The 18,577-nt window shown below is 52.7% G+C and overlaps 1 protein-coding gene across 1 annotated transcript in view; it reads left to right on the top strand.

Annotated features, from left to right (window-relative positions):
* Positions 1–6,433: 6,433 nt before the first annotated feature.
* BMP7 (bone morphogenetic protein 7) overlaps positions 6,434–18,577 on the top strand; it is an 87,522-nt gene continuing 75,378 nt past the window's right edge. The window contains exon 1 of the mRNA XM_082856212.1: positions 6,434–6,969. Within this exon, the coding sequence (XP_082712338.1) occupies positions 6,552–6,969 (418 nt within the window). The 5' untranslated portion in view covers positions 6,434–6,551. The remainder of the gene's footprint in view (positions 6,970–18,577) is intronic.

Raw genomic sequence — 18,577 nt, 5'->3', positions numbered from 1 at the left:
CTCTCACTCAGTGTTCCTGGAACAGTGAGTTAAATGGAGCTCCTTAGAGATGCCCCAGCCTCGGTGGTCCTTTGGCTTGGGGCAAGGGGAAGGCTGGGTTAGCCCTTCAAATCCAGCAGAGCCCGTTATAAGGCCATAAGCAAACTGGGTTCCTGAATCAGACTGGTGGATGGGTTTTCTTTGGTCTAACAGTTCAAAAACAAATGGAATTAGTTGCCAACAAATGCACATTGAGAGTTTTCACATACAAACCCAAACTTCCAGCTTCTCTTGAAAATTAGGACTATCTGGTAACATTGGGATCAAATTCCTGGATGGCACCACCCATGGTAATGTGGTTTCCAGTTCACCTTGGTCCCTACCCCTCCCCTGTTGTATCGGGGCCCCGGGTCCCTCGCCACCTGTCAGTATGTCTGTGCTTATGGTCCCCTTTAGAGGAAAGTTAGCTGTAACTTCAGACATGTACAGCCTTGCCCCTCCGTGTAGAATCCTCAGACCAGCAGCATCGGTCCACCCTGGGGACTGGGTCAAAGTGCAGAATCTCAGGCACCACTGGGACTGGCCGTGTGGGAATCTGCATTTTGACAGCTCCCCAGGGGTGTGTGTACAGTCCGGATGGAGAAGTGTGGCTTTAGGATCAAGCAGCGGGGAAAAGATCACGAAACCACCAGACGGTGAGGAGTCTGGGCTGTGTAGACGGATGTGGCTTTGGATAAGGGTTCCGTCGTAGATGAGCTGTGTGACTTTGGGCAAGGCGCTCTCGGAGTCTCGATCTCCTTCCTGCGGTCTGAGAAGCAGAATAGGGCCCTCTGTGCCGGAGGGTGACATGAGCTAAGGCAGCACTGGGCTTAGCAGGTGCCTGGCAGAAGGGAAAGCCCTGGACTTGTCAGCAGCTCTTATTCATGTCTGGGAGGGAGGAAAGGGCTCCCTCTAAAGCCGAATTGAGAATCGTTCAGTTCTCAAAACCAAATCAGGTTTCCTCCAATCGGAAGAACTAACAGCCATGCTGGTAATAAACAAAACCGCAGCTTCCCACTAGCTGTTTGGGAGACCCTGGAAATCCCTCCTTGGGCATCAGCTTTCTCTGGAGGTGTGTGTGTGTGTGTGTGTGTGTGTGTGTGTGTGTGTGTGTGTGTGTGTGTGTGTGTGTGTGTGTGTGTGTGTGTGTGTCTTTGTTGCCTGTGTTTTCCATTTGGAGCGGTGGCTACTGCCACGTGTATTTAAGACTGATAAAAACTGTTTAGTATCTTACTCTTCTGTTTAAAAAATTGTGCAGAGCAAGTCCCAGCATGAGCGAGCATGAGTTTATCTCCAGTGCAATGAGGGATTTGCAGGGAAAGCAACATTGAATTATAGGTGTGCTAAAATCATTTCCTCTCTAGGGTAGGTCTCTTTGCACACAAGGATTTTAAAGCCTGTGCGTGAGAAGGCTCTCGGCCCCTCTTCCCTACTGGGGTCTGAGGCCGAGGTCGTCAGGCCTTGGCCAGGTGGGTGGACAGAGGGAGCAGCCCTCAGGCTCCCTCGGCTGTGTAGGGCGCCCCCAGGGAGCCCTCAGGCCTGCTGCGCTTCCTCCAGGGCAGATGGTATGAGTTCTGCCCATGAAGATGAGGTCCCTATCTCCCGCTGAATGTGCGTGTCAGCAGAATTCTTTTCTTCTTTTTATTGCTTTGGAGACATATGCTGACTTGGTCAAAATCGCTTCAGCAAGATGTGACTGATGATGTATGAAATGAAAACTGCTTACCCAGTGCTGGGAGGCCGGCGAGTGAGGGCTGTGGACACTCGGCCGGGGCTGGCCAGACACAATAACACCCCTCACGTTTCCAGGCCATCTTTCATCTGGGAGAAGCTGGCCCTGGGGTGGAGCAGATTGGGGAGATCGGGTTACCGCCCAGGAGTCCAGTGCTGGGTGCCCCGGCTTGGGGAACCACAGCTGGGGTCGGGTGGCTGGGGGCTGTCTGCTGGGGAAATGAGATAGGCCCCAGGGAAGTTCCTGGGCCCCGGATGGCATGGGGCAGGAGGAGGGGGGAGCTGGGGGACAATGAGACGGATCAGAATGCGGGGATCCCCCTTTCATCTCTGATCCCTTCTTCCTCTCTGCCCTGCTCTCTCCTGCTCTCACGCTCTTGCCCCTGCCCTGGATCTCTCCTAGTCAGGATACATTTGCTTTCCTCTGTTTGGCCAAAAAACAGACCATCATGAAAAGTTGCGTTGTTATTTTTAAGCTTAGGAGGCTTTCCTGTTAACATATTTTCCTTTTCATCCAGATGGTAACTAACATCTATCAAATGCTTTCTCTGTGCCCCAGGCACCTTGCGAAGTCCTTTACATGAGTTGAATTAACTTCTGAATCCTCCCAGCAACCCTAGGAAACAGGTGCTATTTGTCCCCCCATTATACAGATGGGGGAACTGAGGCACAGAGAGGTTAAACCCCTGGTACATGGCTGCAAGTGGCAGGGCTAATGTGTGAACCCAGGCTGCCCGCTCCCACCCAAGACTTTCTCTAAACAATCTCGAAGCCTTTGCTGGTGGCCTCCGCTCTCAAACCAGCATCTGATGTGCTTCCAGGCAGATATTCTTGTTTGCATGAGTGAATTCATTCATTCAGTGATCAAGCAAGCATTCAGTGGGGGCCTGGTGCAGCCTGGGGGACTCCTTTAAGGGAGGAAGCAGGGAAAATAAAGAGCCCCCCAACCCCCGGCATGAATCACAGGAAAAATCAGGTTAAATAGGGGGTGGTGGGAGTTCAGAGGGAACCTGGTCTCTTCCGGGTCTCAGATATGGAAAGCGTATCGTCTCCATCTCGCAGGGGAAAAGATGGCATAGCAGAGCAAGGCGGGCGGGGTGAGGGCTCACAAGATGCCTTAGCCTGGTGCCTGCGCAGTCAGCCCTCAGTCCACTGTGCTCTTCATGTATTGGCTGTGCTTCCTGTTCTTCACTCAACAGGTACTTCCTGAGTGCCTGCTGTGTGCCAGGCTCGGGTGAGAGGCACAGATCTTGCTTCAGGGCCTTCCCCTGACCGAGGGCGAACAGTGCAGACGCCAGCCAATCAGTTGTTTTCATTGTAGACTGGTAGCACCAATACCTGTGGCCTCCACCCCCAGCCTCACTTGCTCGTTAAAATCCCCCCCAAGAGATTTGACAGTGGATTAAAAAGCAGAGAAGGCTGCTGCAGAGGAGTAGTATTTCAGACTGGAAGAAAGTAACCTACTTCATCCAAGCTGGCATTGGAGGTGGCATAGCAGTTGCAGTGGCTTTGCCCCTGGAAGGCCAACCCCGGGGGCACAGGGAGCTCTGGGGAGACAGAGCCTGCTGGCCGTTCCTCGCTCTGCAGGGCCTGTGTTGCACTTGCTGCTCTCCCTGCCTGGGATGCCTCTCCCTGGCAAAGCCGTGTCTTTCTCATCCTTCCAGGACTCAGGTCAATGGCATCTCCTCCAGGAGATCCCCTTCCCACCTCCCTCCACCTCTCCCTGTTTATTCACTCCTTCACTCTGTCACAGGCTGACATGATCTGGGTTGCATATGCTCTGGTGGACACTGGACCAGCCAGTGCCCCTCTGACTGCCTCAGCAGGTCCCTGTGTTGGTTCTCACTCTCCACAGTGCCCACCCGGGGCTCTCCCCCTCACCCTCCTGTGTGCCCCGCTTGGCCTGGCTTCAGCAGGTGAGCGCACTGCATCCTGCCTGAGAGAACCGATGGCCGAGCATAGCCTCCCCTCCCACCCCTAAACCATGTATCAGCTTCCCGCTTTGTCTCCCCTGGCCTGAAAGCCAGCTTCGTGGTGGAGGCCACTGGGTGAGCTCACTCTCTCCTGTCCCCTCCAGCCCAGCACTGTGCTGGCACTGGGATGGGCCACATAATTTGCAGGGCCCAGTGCAAAATGAAAGAAGAGCTGCAATGTGGCCATAGCAGAGCATTAAGCCAGGTGTGAGCGTGGGGGCCCGTGGAGCCCACCCTGCGTGACACCCAGGAAGTGCTCAACAAACCTTTGTTGAAGGAAGGCGTCAGTGGAAGAAGGCAGGTGGAGGGGGCTTTCACAGTGCCTTGATTGACAGGTGGGCAGAGGCCCAGCCCTGGGCTGGGGGCCCAGGACCCGCTCCACCTCACAACCTGGAGCCTGTGTAACAGGGCCGGGATGTGATTGAAATGGCTAGGACCCACAGCCTTGCATTTCTCTTCTCCTCACCTGGCCTCTGGCCTCTCCTGTCTCCACCCATGTGGACCCTCAGGCTGCCATCTTGTCCAGAAGCCCCCAAAAGGCTGCATGGCAGAACCACCTATGCTGCAGAAAACTCCAGATCAGGTTCCTCTTTACCGGCCCTGGAGCTTCTGCCTCCCCCAAGTGAGGCTTAGCCAGATCCCTCCCCCTAAAGGACACCCCTGTCCCCAAACTCAGCCCTTCACCTTTCATCCCAGAGTCCCTCTGGTCACCCTTCATCTAGCCCATCATCGGGCAACCACTGGTTTGTGGGTTTGCCTCCTTGGGGCGGGAAAGGGCGGAGGCAAGATTGAACTTGATCACGGTACTCACTGCCACTCTGAGTCAAGTGTTATTTTGCTCCCAGTTTTACAATGAAGCTGAGGCTCTGAAGAGCAGTAGTTTACTCAAGGTCCCACAGCGGGTTCTGGGCTGTCTGGGGCGCCTGTGTGCCATGCCCGGTGTGAGCTGGGCCCCAAGTGGGCAGCTCAGTGTCATTCGTGGGATGAATGAATGAGGGGACGGAAGAAAGGAGGCCAGGAGCATCTGGTGAGGTCTCAGGCACAGACACTCAGAGGTGAACTGGATGCAAGGCCAGCTGTGCGCTCCTCAGGTGTGGCCAGGCAGGGGCTGGTGGAGAAGGTCAGACAGTGACCGAGGGAGTTCCGTGGTGGTCCAGTGGGTAAGACTCCACGCTCCCAATGCAGGGGGCCCGGGTTTGATCCCTGATGGGAGAACTAGATTCCACATCCGCGTGCATACCACAACTCAGAGTCCACATGCTGCAACTAAGAGTTCGCATGCCGCAACTAAGAGTTCGCATTCCGCAACTAAGAAGTCCGCACGCCACAGCTAAAGATCCTGCATGCTGCAACTAAGACCCGGCGCAACCAAAATAAATAGATAAATTAATAAATAAATAAGTATTTTTTAAAAAAAGAGGCAGTGCCGGGCCGGGATATCTGGTCTCAGGCTGAGGAGTGGTTGGGCCCCCAAGGAAGGGAGGTGGGGAGGAATTCTCCAGCTCACACAATTTCAGTCATCCAACAAATAACGACTGTGCAGCCACAGTGGCTACCAGGCCCTGGGCTCAAGGACATCTTAGAGAGTCCCACCTCGGCCCCCAGGGAGCTCTGTTTCTAGTGGGAAGGCAAGACAATAAAGAAGGTAATGCCAGACGGTGGGAGGAGGAGTTAAGGAAAATAGAACAGGTGTGCGCGGGGGTGACGAGGGGAAGGGACCTTATCTCCGACGGTCTGGGAGGAAGTGGCACCTGAGTGGCACCTGGAGGTGGAGGCTTGGCCAGATGGCAGGGGTGGGGAGGGAGACTGGGAGGGGAGAGAGTTCCAGGCAGAAGGGCTGGCAAGTGCAAGAACAAGCTGGCAACAAGTTCGGGGAGGGATCCGCGTGTCTGGAGTAAGGCGGGGGGGGGGGGCAAAAGGCGAGAGGGGCTCGGGTGCCACCTCCGCCAGGAAGCCTTCTCGTATCGCCGCGCTTCCTCCACACTCCCCCAGCTTGCTCTACCGCAGCGCAAATCCCATGGGTGCCGCTCAGGCCTCCTTCCCTGCCCGGACTACGAGTGCGGAGAAAGCAGGGCCGGCTCGGATTCCTCTCTCCGCATCCCCGCGGCGCCCGGCCCGGCGCTGGGCACCCTGTGGGCACTGGGTAAATATTTGCAGAGCGCACTAGAAGGAATGAATGAACCCATTGGGCGCCGCTGGGGGGAGGGCGGGGCCGAGGGCAGGTGGGAGGCCGCCGACGCGGGAGGGGCCCTCGGAAGCCCGTCCTCCTCCTCCCCCTCCCCCTCCCAGGCCCCAGCGCGCACCGCTCTGGGGCTCCCGAGGCGGCCTCTCGTGCGATCAAGGGCGCGCAGGGCTGGGAGAGCGACCTGGGGCCCCTCTTCTGGGCGCCGGAGTTCGGAAGAGGGTGGGTCCCCGCCGCCCAAGAGCAAGAGCGCGAGGAGAGCCGGAGGAAGGAGCGCCCGCTCGCCCGCCGCCTCGCTGCCACCCCGGCGCTCGCTCTCCCGGCTCCTAGGTTTGCTGGCTGCTCCTCCCACCCGCGCCCGCCTCTTTGCTCGCGCTCTCGCTCGCTCAAGCCGGTTTCCGAGCCCCACGGTGCGCCCGGGCGAGTGCGGGGCGAGGGGCCCCGGGGCCAGCGCCGAGCCGGGGGCGGGGGTCCGGGCAGAGCGCAGCCGGCCGGGGAGGGGCCATGTCCGGCGCGGGCGCAGAGGGGCCCGTCTACAGCAAGTGACCGAGCGGCGTGGACGGCCGCCTGCCCCGCTCCGTCACCTGGGGCGGCTCGGGCCCCGGTGCCGGGTGCCCGGAGCCCGGGTCGCGCGTAGAGCCGGCGCGATGCACGTGCGCTCGCTGCGCGTCGCGGCGCCCCACAGCTTCGTGGCGCTCTGGGCGCCCCTGTTCCTGCTGCGCTCCGCCCTGGCCGACTTCAGCCTGGACAACGAGGTGCACTCAAGCTTCATCCACCGGCGCCTCCGCAGCCAGGAGCGGCGGGAGATGCAGCGCGAGATCCTCTCCATCTTGGGCTTGCCCCATCGCCCGCGTCCCCACCTCCAGGGCAAGCACAACTCGGCGCCCATGTTCATGCTGGACCTGTACAATGCCATGGCGGTGGAGGAGGGCGGCGGGCCCGACGGCCAGGGCTTCTCCTACCCCTACAAGGCCGTCTTCAGTACCCAAGGCCCCCCTCTGGCCAGCCTGCAAGACAGCCACTTTCTCACCGACGCCGACATGGTCATGAGCTTCGTCAACCTCGGTGAGTGAAGGCGGGAGGGAGGGGTGCGCGTCTCGGCCAGGAGTCGCTTTGGGACAGGGAGGGCGCCGCGTCTTGCATCCAGCCCGCCCATCTTTCCACTCCCGGTAGTTTTCAAAACGGCAGTGCCTGGCCGAGGGTCTCCCACCCCCCTGCCTTAGTGGACCCCAAGCTGCGCGCGCCCCAGGTAGGGCGAGCCGGGCTCATCTGGCCTGTGGGAGTTTGGGGGAAGTAAGGACCGGTCTGAAGCCCGCTCTGGGTTTAGTCGGCGACTGCACCTCTGGGGCGGGAGGCGCCTGGCGGGCCGCGGCTCAGTTCAAAGCGCGGGGCTCGGTCATGTGAGCTGTGCCTGTACGGCTGGGCCCGCGCTACCTGGATTTAAAGGGCCCTGCTCCGCGAAGCTGACTTCCCGCCCTTTCTGAGCCCCTCTCTGCCCTGTCTGGCCCTGGCATCGCGGGCGTTGCGCTCCCTTCCCCGCCCTGGCAAGCCCTACCTGTCCCCTCGCGGTGCGCCCGCCGTAGCGTGCTGCGCGCCCCGAGCGCCTCGGGGCCCCTTTCCTGACCGCTGGGCGCCCCTCTCGCTCTCAGCTCTCCTGGCTGGAGCTGGGGGGAAAAACGTTGCCATTGCGACCTTTCTATTTTAAATATTTAATGATAGGTCCCGGACTGGCAGAATCCATTTTCAGCGTTTATCACGTGTGGCGCGCAAACCACGGCTTCTGGCTATTGGGTGGCGAGGGATCTCCCAGCAGACGCCGCCGGGGGAGGCTAGGGGACCCGGCTTCCGACTGGAGCCGCGACGGCCCCGGGGATCGGAGGCTGGCGCTGCGGCGGGGGTGGTGCCCTCGCTCCATCTGTGCACATTCACCAGACTTGCTCAGACTAACCCCCGACTGCGCGCTATAGAGCTCATGACCAAATATTTGGTTTCTGAGATAACACGCCCCGATAGCGCTGTTTCCCGAGCCGCTTTCATTCTACAAGTGTCACTTGCTGCGAAAATGCGAACGAAGTCAAGACAGCAAACTCACGCCCACCGGCGCTGTGTCAACAGGGAAATAATGATCCTGAAGCCCCCCGCGGGGCACCTGGGGCGTGGATGGAGGGCGCCGGGAAGCGCGGATCAACCTTAATGCTTCCCGCGCCAGATAAGGTCCCTGGAGTTCCCGGGACGCCATTGTCTGTCCTTAATAATAGCCCAAAATCAAATAGTGAAACGAGTTTCAGCGAGCAAGGGGTGGGAGGTTTAGATGCCAAAATGACTTCAAGAAAGTTTAAATTATACTAGGCAGCCTGTTAGAATGAGACAGCTCCATATGTCCTGATTTAGAACAATCTCCAAGATGTATGGGGTGGAAAAAAGCAAGGTGCAGATCAGTGAGGTTACATACGTGCTTGTATATCATGCTTTCCCACTGGAGGAAGACGCCATGGATTGGAAATAGATTTTATGGGGGCAGGGCAGAACTGGGGCTGGGGCCTTAGGGATTTGGGAGCTGGGGCCTGATTTTTCATTGCCTGCAGTTTTGTGTATGATTTTTTTTCCATGTGTATTTGTGACCTATGCTAGAAACTAAAGAAAAATCCCAAATACGTACATATAAATAAATTAATTAAAGCAGAGCTGTGTCTCCATCCTGAAGCCAGGGGTTAACCAGGGCCCTTTCTCTGGCTGGGGATTTATGGTATCTTCTGTTCTGTCGGATACCTGTGACTCCCAGTGAATGCCAGCAGGTCCCAGTGGCGGCCTTCAGAGCCTGGCTGAGGTCATTAAAAAGGTATTTGTAAGCCCTGGCTTCTGTGGAGGGCTCTGCAAACGCAGTGCAGAAAGCACCCCGCTGCTTATGGACCAACCGCGTGGCCAGACGCGGGCTCCTCCCATGCCCGAAAAGGACCAGGTTGCCAACTGGGCACCTCTGGGAAACTTGGGGCAGGGCTGTTTGCTGCCCCTTGGTAGGGGGGAGCAAGCTGGGACTTGTTTGGGAAGACCACAGCTGGGTGGTTTTCCTCCTCTGGCTGTACACACACCTTTCAACCCGTTAGTCCCATTTCTTTCATCTTGAAAAGACAAAGACCGGCTTGTCTGAGCCTCTTAATCAGTCAGGCTGGCTTTGGGCTTTGTGGGACAGTCCTGACTTTCTCAGGTCTTGCTTTCTGGAGCATCACTCCAAATTAGATGGCAGAGTGGCTTTTAACAGAGAGCACTGACCTTGTTTGCTTTCTTTCTCAGTCCCTGAAACTTTCTCGGTAATTAGTTGGGTGAAGACCTGGACCGCAGTTGGGCAAGACTCTTCCTGTAGATGTTTCTAAGGTTGCCCTTTAATTTCTGCTCGGCAGCAGCATGGGAATAAACCGCCTGTCCCTTCCATTTTGTGGGGTTCTGGGATTTTGCCGCAGGAGGGGCTGGGGGGTAGCAGTGGGGTTGGAGGGGGCGTGTGGGAGACCTGCTTGGAAGCTGAGAAAAAGCACACGATTTTTCCTTGGATTGCAGATCATACTGACCTGTAACATACAAAGTTTTCTAAAGATGCATTTAGTCTCACACTTTTACTAAGAGTGAGAAAAACGTCGTTTGTTCATATGCAGCTATTACTTGTTACCTTGCAGGGGACCTGGGGGAGACCTTGAAGGGAGACTGACTTTCTCCACCACCCTCTCCTCCCCTCAAAGCCCCCTCCTCCTTCCACCACCCCCTCCTCCCTCATTGCATACCGCTGCTGTCCTGCAGTGCTCTGGGGGACTTCGGCCTGAAGTCTGAAGGCTTTTGCAGAGCTGGTGCGTTTATTCTTCCGTCTGCAGCCAAACTGGTTTTTGTTCCTCTAAGTCGTTCTCCTCAGAATTCAAGCTTTTTGCCAGGCTGAGTGGGATCTAAACTAGAGAGGGAACTAGAGGAGAATTTATGACAAAACCAGGTGCTGAGAATGAGGACCTCAGACCGCACCTTGTGACAAAGACCAGCCCGTACAATAAAGCCCCTGTAATGCTAGCTGAGCTGCCGGAGGGAGACTTACATCTTCCCAGGCTGGGCCTCTTAAGTTCAATGGCGAGATTTGTAAACTGGTTTGGATTAACAAGCCCCCAACTCCTCTGTGCAGACTTAAGTTTGGAATTCAAAACAGGCTACCCTCTCTTAAACTGTCCCCAGGCAATGTGAGTTCTGCAGACTGAATCCCGAAGATAGCTGCCCTCCCCCCCTCTTCTTTCTTTGGAGAAATCCAGCAACTCCTTTCGGGATCTTCTAAAGAAGCCCCTGGCACTGGGGGTGTGCGATCCACATTTATCTCTGGTCCAGGTTCTGAAGGAACCAAATTTGTTTAATCTTTGAAGCTAAATTAAAAAGAGGGGAAGTTAGAAACCTATCCTTATTGGGCTCAGTGTCTAAAAGTGGCTTTTGTTAATGTAGCTGAGGAGTGGGGAGAAGGCCGTTCAGTTTTACTTTTATTTTATACCATCTGGCGATCCTTTTTGTTGACAAGTGTTTGGCATTAAGATCTCTCCTTTTGCCCCTTCAGAACAGGCCCTACCACTGTAGAGTATTAGAAAAAGATTCTGTTACAGTTTAAAAATTTCCTTCAGGGAGTGCTTGCCGAGGGAGCACAGGCTGCAGGCGCTCGCAGCTGTAACCTGGCTTGTGTTAAAATTTGGAAGGGGCTGCCCCACATTCCAGCACTGGAGTGCCGGCCCTCACTGGTGAGCAGCCAGAGGTTAATATAGATGTCACACAGCCTTCCCTCCTTCTTTCTTTCTTTCTCTCTTTCTGCAGTGTCTTCGCTATAGGAGTGCACCAACAGCTGTGTTTTTAGTAACCCTTTCAACATCGCTTCTTTTAAACCTCATTTTCCTGCTTATATAAATCACAGATCTTCTCCCCCCTCCCCCCAAGGATATATGTGACCCAGGTTTGAACTTTGGGGGGGTCCTTGTATTTCCCTTCTGGAATCAGAGCAGGTTAAGACCGAAGCCTGGATGCCAGCTCGCGCGGCCAACAGTTTAGGTGTTTATTCCAGAGTTGTCACTTGGTTGTGGGGCGGCCCTTGAAGGGGTAAGGGAGGAGGCCTAGGGAAGCGAAGGGGGGGCTTCTCTGAACGCACAGAGAGAGGAAACAGCTTCTGAGATGCAGCTCCTGCGAGCCTCGGGTCGGGGCCTTCCGTAGCGTCGTAGCCTGTCAAGCCTCTGCCGGGATAAACACAGCTGGCCCGCGAACCCTTGACCAGCAGCGTGCCTGCGATGTGAGCGAATATCACGTGTCCACTGAGCTCGGAGAGGATGATGACTTCATTCCAGGGAGAGCCTCATCTAAGTTGATTGATCACCCCTATCGCTTTAATATCTTTTTTTTCCCCTATTGGGTAAGGTCATATTTGGCCCATTGCAAGAATCAGAGTGTCCTAACACTCCCCCAGTCTCCACCCTTCCCCAGCCTGCCCATCCATTTCACCAGCTGACTATTTTGAATGGAGAGCCCTTTGCACCAAGTGGCTGGCCACGTTCATTCTTTGGCGATCACTCTTCAGACCTAGCTGGGGGCTGTCGGCACGGCTGCTTTTTGGCCGGCCTCTGCTCTAATGCACTCTGGCAGTGTCACCGGGCTTAGGGCACAGGCAGGGATGTGTGGGACCTGTCACGTTATTGTCAGAAGGAATGCACGGATTAGCCTGTAAAACGTGGCGGTGGGAGAGCGCCGCAGCTGTGTACACTTATTATAAAAGATTTAAGTCCCACTGGTAAAATCAGTACGTTGAATTGCATGACCCTCTGCTTTTAATTAGTTTAAGTCAAATGCGCCGGTGCCATTTTGCCCCCTCTCGCCTTCGTGGGGTGAGGAAATACCAATATTTACATAGAAACTCTTAATTTGTGGTAAAAATGATAACACATTTAGCTTTGCACACCCAAAGTGCTCCAACCTGATGGATCCCGGATCAATGTGGAGTCGTGGGGTGATGTCACCTGGGCGAGGGGGCAGGGCGGCCACATCAGTGATGTTTGTCGCCTGGACCCAGGACCCAGGATGTGGTCGCAGGTGCCTGTACCGGTGGGTGCGGTGCGTGAAGAGGCTGGTCTTTCAAGAAACTAGCCGACTCTGTCTTTGCAAGCCAGATACGTTGCGATTCAACCCCATGATGTAAAATCTTTTAAGCATTCTTACAAAATTGTGAAGCGAAGCGGCAGTTGCCTTTCTGGTTGTTTTGCGTCTGTTCTCCCAGCATGCTGGGTCCTTTGTACTGGGCAGCTCAAGGCACAGTACTTTATTTATTCCAGAGCTTCAGATGCTTTTCTTTCCAATTCCTGAAACAGTTTATAGAGGAAGGGGGGTGCTTTCACTGCAAATGATCCCATGTACAACCACAGCTATTATGTGAACCGTTTGGTATTAGCTGTGTGTTCAGCTGCACTTGAAATCTGGGTTTTGCAGCAAATGGCATTTGACAAATAATATTTGACAAAAAATGTGACTTGGTATTTCTTAATATGGAACAGATATTTCCCAGTTAACCTTCTGCGGGGAAAAATTGCTCTAACCCGATGTGAAATGGCAGTGCCGATGAATACCAGGGCTGCCGCTGTGTGCTTCCCCCGCTCTCCAAAGTGCAGTGTTTATGATTTGGGGGCATATTAGCAGTGCATGAGGCTTGACACTTACTTATGTGAAACTCAGAGTAGCATGTGCGATGCCGTCCTTTCAACATTTGTGTCGGGAGGCATTGCTGGGAGCCGAGAAAAGCCTTTGCTGATCCGCGTGGAGTGGATTGAATTAATGACAACTCCAAGAGCACCAGTTTTAGGGTAAATTGCTTTATTGTTTTGGAGCCAGGGTGCTTATAATCCGGTTCCTGTACAAACATGTTTAACGTGTGTTAATGCATTTGCAAACCAGGGCCTCTCAGCACAACCCTGCTTTTCATTAATTGATGTCGGTAGCATGGTACAGTATTTCAAAGAGCTGGCCAAGTATAAACTGTGTTTCCAATTTCCTTCCTTTCCTGTGTTTGGAATGCCAATGTTAATTTGTTCCCATGCAGGAGCAGGGGCTGCCAACTGCGGCTTTCTATAAAGGGCTTCACGGTGAAGGCTTCCAGCCCTCGCTGATGCTTGGGGCTGCCTGGCCAAGTTTCCTGACACTTTGCAGCTAATTCTGGGTGATATATGGAGTGGGGGGTTGGGGGGCTTCACTGCCGTGTAACGGAAGTTCTCGGTGACAGCAGAGGGTGTGACTTGGCAAGAGAGAACAGAATGGCATCCACACTGATTCTCTTTAGACACAGCTTCAACCCATGTGTCTGTTTCCACTATGGTTGCCTATTAGCTGTGTGACCTTGAGCAAGTTACTTAACGTCTCTGAGTTTGTTTCTTCGTCTTAGAAATCGGGTTAAGAATCCCCTCCTCCACAGACTCTCATGAAGACAAAATCATATCTCTCTTGGGTAGAGTCGGGAACCAAGTAGGTGCGCAATAAATGGTAAACCTTGTTTGTACTTTGGTGGCCAGATCACTGTTCACTTTGGTATAATAGTCCAAATTTCCGTTTTTAAGTACTTGATCTTAAAGTACCAAGATTAAGCCACCCATGTTGTTCTAGAGATATGAAGAAAATGACCCCAAAGATGTATATCTTTGTATATATGTGTATCCCCTGCTCCCCAACGACACATGCATTTTCCTCCTCTTCAGAGATCAGTGACATTTGAGCACACCAAACTTATTTGAGGATAAGTAGAGTCAATTGCTGACTTTCTCTTGATTTCAAGCATCTATGGCTATTTAAAAACTTTCCTACTAGGGAACCTAAAACTTGTATGAGGGGTGTACAGGAACTCTCTACTATCCTTGCAACTTCTCTCTGAATCGAAAATTATTCCAAAATAAAAACTTTTAATTTCAAAAACTCGCATTACTGACATATTTCTTCCCACCCCTTCCTGGAAGGTGGTCAAAGTACAAATTGTCTTTTCCTTGATTCAAGGGAGTGACAAGCCCAAAGCATTCATTAACAGACCAGCACAACTTCCCCACGTTTTATGGGAGCAGGTGCGAGACTGCCCGCCCCCGCTCTCCCAGCTGCGGTTGGGATAACAAAGTCCCAAGTGGGTTCAGTGCCTTTAGAAGCCTCTGGAGACCAGAGGATGCTGAAGGCCTCCGGGGCCCGAGTCTCGGGGTGGGCGTTCTCACACAAGGGTTCCCATAAATTCTCTTCAGCTCTTTCTGTACCGTTAGAAAACTCTGACTTAGCGAGTAGTAAGGTTCCCACATCTTTGAGGTCACGTGTTATTCTTTCACATCTTTATCTCCCCAGAGTAGCTTTCAAGTTCCACTCTTTTGTTGTCTGGCTTAATTAAATTTGGCTGTGAATAAAAACTTGCACTGTTTCCAAAATTGCAGACTTGCATGTTTTTAAACATTGGAGTTAGGCCTGTACCGTCTTGTAATGCCAGCCTCTCTCTTGCCTTCATGTAGTTTGAAGAAAAAAAAAGAATCCAAGCAGTTAGCATGACCGTCTACCTAGCATGGCCCCGGGGCTCGTCTGCCCAGCAATTTAACAATGCACTCAAAGGCAGGAGGGTTTTTCTGTGGTTTCGATGGCTTGTGTTCTGGCCTTTGATAAAGGACTTTTTCTTGACTATTTTCTCAGACATTCTCCCCATCCTGCTCTAGCACTGCCTTGCAGAATTCTCATGGCACAGAAGGTACTCGGACATTGGCAGCTTGCGTGCGTGCAAGGGGTGAGGATGTTACACGGCAGCGTCTTCAAGTGTGTTTTGAACTTGCATCCCCGCTAGGAAATCTCTGCGTACACACCCTAAACAGAAATAGATCGTATAACTACTTCTGTTTTAGGATGGTGTGCACTTTATAAAACAAAGACGAAAATAGAAGTTTAAGTAGGAGGCACTAAAGATAAAAAAATACAAAATTCTGATGTTCATTAATACACATTTTAACTCATGCATCATTAGTAATTAATGCAAAGATTACAAGTTTAATTCATTAGCAAGACAAATGTAATTTTGCTGTCCCTAAGATTTTCAGTGTGATGGAATTTGATCTTTCACAGCTCATGGTTGAACAGTTTGGGGTCAGCGAGCTAAAGGTCTGGTCCTAAATTTTGATTATTTTGATCCTTCGTCTAGTCAGCATCAAGAGTTCACAAAGAGCCCCACAATCTCGGTAGCTTGAAACCACAGAGCTTTGTTGTTCTTTTGTTATGGCTGCATCGTGGGTTGGCAGGGGGCTCTGCACACTGGCCGGGCGGGAGGGTGTTCAGATCTCCAGGCCGATGGAGCTGCCACCCTCTTGAAAGTCACCAGTTATGGTCCCAAAGGGAAAGACAGTGTGGCTTGTGCACGGGCTTTTCATCTTGCCAGCAGGAAGCTACACGGGCGCTTCTGCCTGCATTTCATTGGTCACAGCCTGTCACATTGGTCAGACCTGACCCAAGGAGGCAGGAGATGACAGTCCCACCCCAAGCTTGGAAAGGGGAGCACCAGAAAGCGCCTGGGAAGTGGCACTCATGACGACCACACTGTCGCAGGCGAAGGCTCTCTCACGCGGTAAAACGATGGAAATAGAACAGGTGAATTGCTGGCTGCGTTACTGAAAACAAGGTCTGTGTTTTTCAGTCTCATCCATCAGTTATGCAGAGATGCTTGTTGAAGCTCAGCCAGGAAGTCCCCATCTTCCCTGACGCCCGTCAGTCCTTGAAATTTACTTAGTTGCGATTATAATCTTTCCTGCCCCACGTCCCAGTGGATCCCTCTTGCCCCCCCTAAGTGCTTGCACCCCATTTTGGAGACCAGTGTTTCTAGAATCTTCCTGATCACTGAGGTATTCACGTGGTTCAACAAGAATAACCACTTCTCTCCATTCCCACTTGTAAAATGACTCGCCTCTTTAGGACTTGTCTTTCAGCAAAAGCACGCTTCGGCGGCACTCGGGTTCACTACCCAGAGAATTAAGGAGCTTGACTCCGGCCCCAGCTCAAGAGGCCCTTGCCCTAGCCAGGGTCTGTCCGGGTTGTGCAGGTGACTGTCTTGTCATGAGGTCTTGCTTTTTCTTCCTGGGCTTCAGAGGCACTTCCTCGTCCAGGCAGGATCTTGCAAGGCTGAACCTAGAAACTGAATTCAGAGACTCCTTCATTATCTAAATGCATCGCTGAAGTAAATCACAGTGATAACGTGGGAGGGTTGTGATCTTTCTGTAGCACTAATGGATTTATAACAGCCTCCCTTATCAGGCTCCTTATTTAATTCTCTCAGGTTCTGCAAAGCAAGTCGTAGCATTCCCATTTTAAGGAGGAAGAGACGGAAGGGCCCCGAACTTGCAGAGCTAGGAAGCGGTGGGGTTGGCCTTTGAAACCAGCTCTTGCTGAATGTAAACCCATTCACTCTTCCTCCCGGCCCCGTGGAGGTGCGTGAATGGGGGAGACGGGGCACAAGGGCAGTGGTGATGAGACCACCAGAACAGCCTCCAAGCCCTTGACCTTGACTTTGTGGTTCTGTGCTCTGAAGAGGAAGATAAAGATAAGTTATCCATCCTGCTTGTGGAAACTCCCCTCTGCTCTGTCTCTATGGCTTAAGAATTATCGACGGGGCAAAGGGCCCCGAGTGCCCATGTACTGGGGCTCCTGCATGCACCCCACACCTACTTGATGGGAAAATTCCAGAGGCAGCTAGGGACTGGTATTTTAATAGCGATACCTCAAGACACTGTATTGAAAAGATCATGGAGGTGGTTTTTACCGTATGTACTGGAATAAATATTGCATATTGTTTGTAATAGCATCGTCACCACCAGCCTAAATGTCCATGAGCAGGGGATTGGAGAAATACATTTGTAATAAATTTATTTATAAATGTGTAAGAAACCAGAAGGGAATGCAAGAATTTCTTTTTTATGTATCCACTTAGACTCAGACAGAATGTCAAGAGGGAGAAAGCCAGTTGTAGGAGGATGTTTAGGGTGTAAACGTTTGTCGTTGTGTCAAAACAGACACACACAAGAGCATCAGATAATACCGTGTATCGTTTGTGGGCTCATATATGTGTGGTAACACTATGGAAACATGGCGGTAGGACTCACACCAACCGCCTTTGGGGAGGGAGGCAAGGGATGGGATTGGGGAGAAATTTTAAATAAATTCCAACTGTTCTGGTCAAGTTTCCTTTATTTTAATAATAAGAAACCATTCGGAAGTGCAGTGTGGTATCCTGGACTGGATCTTGGAACAGAACAAAGGCAATAGTGGAAAAACTGGTGCAATCTGAAAAAAAAATCAGGAGTCTGGTTAATAGTAACCTGTCGATATCAAATTCTTATTTTTGACAAGTGTCCTACGGTTATGGAAGATGTGAACCTTGGGGGAATCTGGGTGAGGGTCCACGGGAACTTTATACTGTCTTTGCAACTTTTCTATAAAGTTATTCTAAAATAAAAAGTTTATGGGAAAACCAGGAAGCAACCGTGATATTAACTCCTGCAAATTCTTAGTTTTGTGGGTACCTGGATATTAGTTACATTTTCCTCTGCATTCTTCTTTGTGATTACATTTTTCCAAGCACCAGTGAATCAGAAATCTCTCCTACTGGAGACAAGAGAGTCTTGGCCGGAAGCTCAGCCCTGAGGTGGCTCTTGGTGGTGTGGCCCCAGGGAACCCGTCTTAGAGTGTATTCAGGATATCATGCCCCAAAGGCCAATAACTCATCAGTCCACAGACCCATCAACATGACGGGGCCTCAGCCGGCAAATGAAAACCCCACGTGGCAGTGTCCCGAGACCTTCAAAACTCTCCCTGCCTCGGGTCACGAGGTGCCCCGTGTAAGGCAGTCCTCCGTTTATAAGCAAGAAAGAGAGGGGAGGGGGTCGTTTTAGGTCTTTCAGTTTTCCTCTTGGTCCTGAACTTTGTGAAATGTCCCCCCACCCTCTTCCCTCTTCTCAGGTTCCATTTTCTGACTCACTTGACCTAACATTTGTTGAGGGAGAAGCCCTTAAAAATGGCAGTGGGGCCTTAGAACCTTCCAGGGCTAGTAAACGTTTATGGGGTGGAGGCACCCGTTGGTCATTTCCTTTAGGAGGAGACAGTAAATGAAGCCACTTGCCTTATACCTGCTCAAACCTGGAGCTCCTAATTGTCTTAATATACTGGGGCGGGGGGGTGAGGGTGCGGGGGATTGGGAGAGGAGATCCAGAAATCTCTGGTTCTCATGTGCCTCAAACACCCTAGGAACTTGGAAGTGGCCCTTTCACGTAGGTGTAGAGCAGGGTTTCCCACCCGCGGCGCTGTTGACATTTTCAGCCCGACTCTTCTCTGTCGGGGGGCATCCTGTGCGCTGTAGAATGTTGAGGAGCATCGCTGAGCTCCACGCATGAGCGGCCAGGAGTGGCCTCCAATTTGACAACCACAGTGTCTCCAGATGTAGCCAGATGTGCCCTGAGGGGCAGAGGAGCCCCCGGCGGAGAACCACTGGTTTGGGGTAACTCTCCTCCAACTTGGAAATTGACTTGGGAGCCTTTGCTTCAAACCCATTGGCCCATGGCCGTGAGCGGGGAAAGCCGCATTTTCGGATGGATGGATCGTTTTCCGGTTGAAAGGAAGACAGAGTGCAAGCAAAACGTGA

Source organism: Leucopleurus acutus (genome assembly GCF_964270905.1).
Source record: "Leucopleurus acutus genome assembly, chromosome: 16".
NCBI lineage: Eukaryota > Metazoa > Chordata > Mammalia > Artiodactyla > Delphinidae > Leucopleurus > Leucopleurus acutus.
The sequence above is the reverse complement of the archived record's forward strand: the minus strand, read 5'-3'. Positions and strand labels throughout refer to the sequence as shown.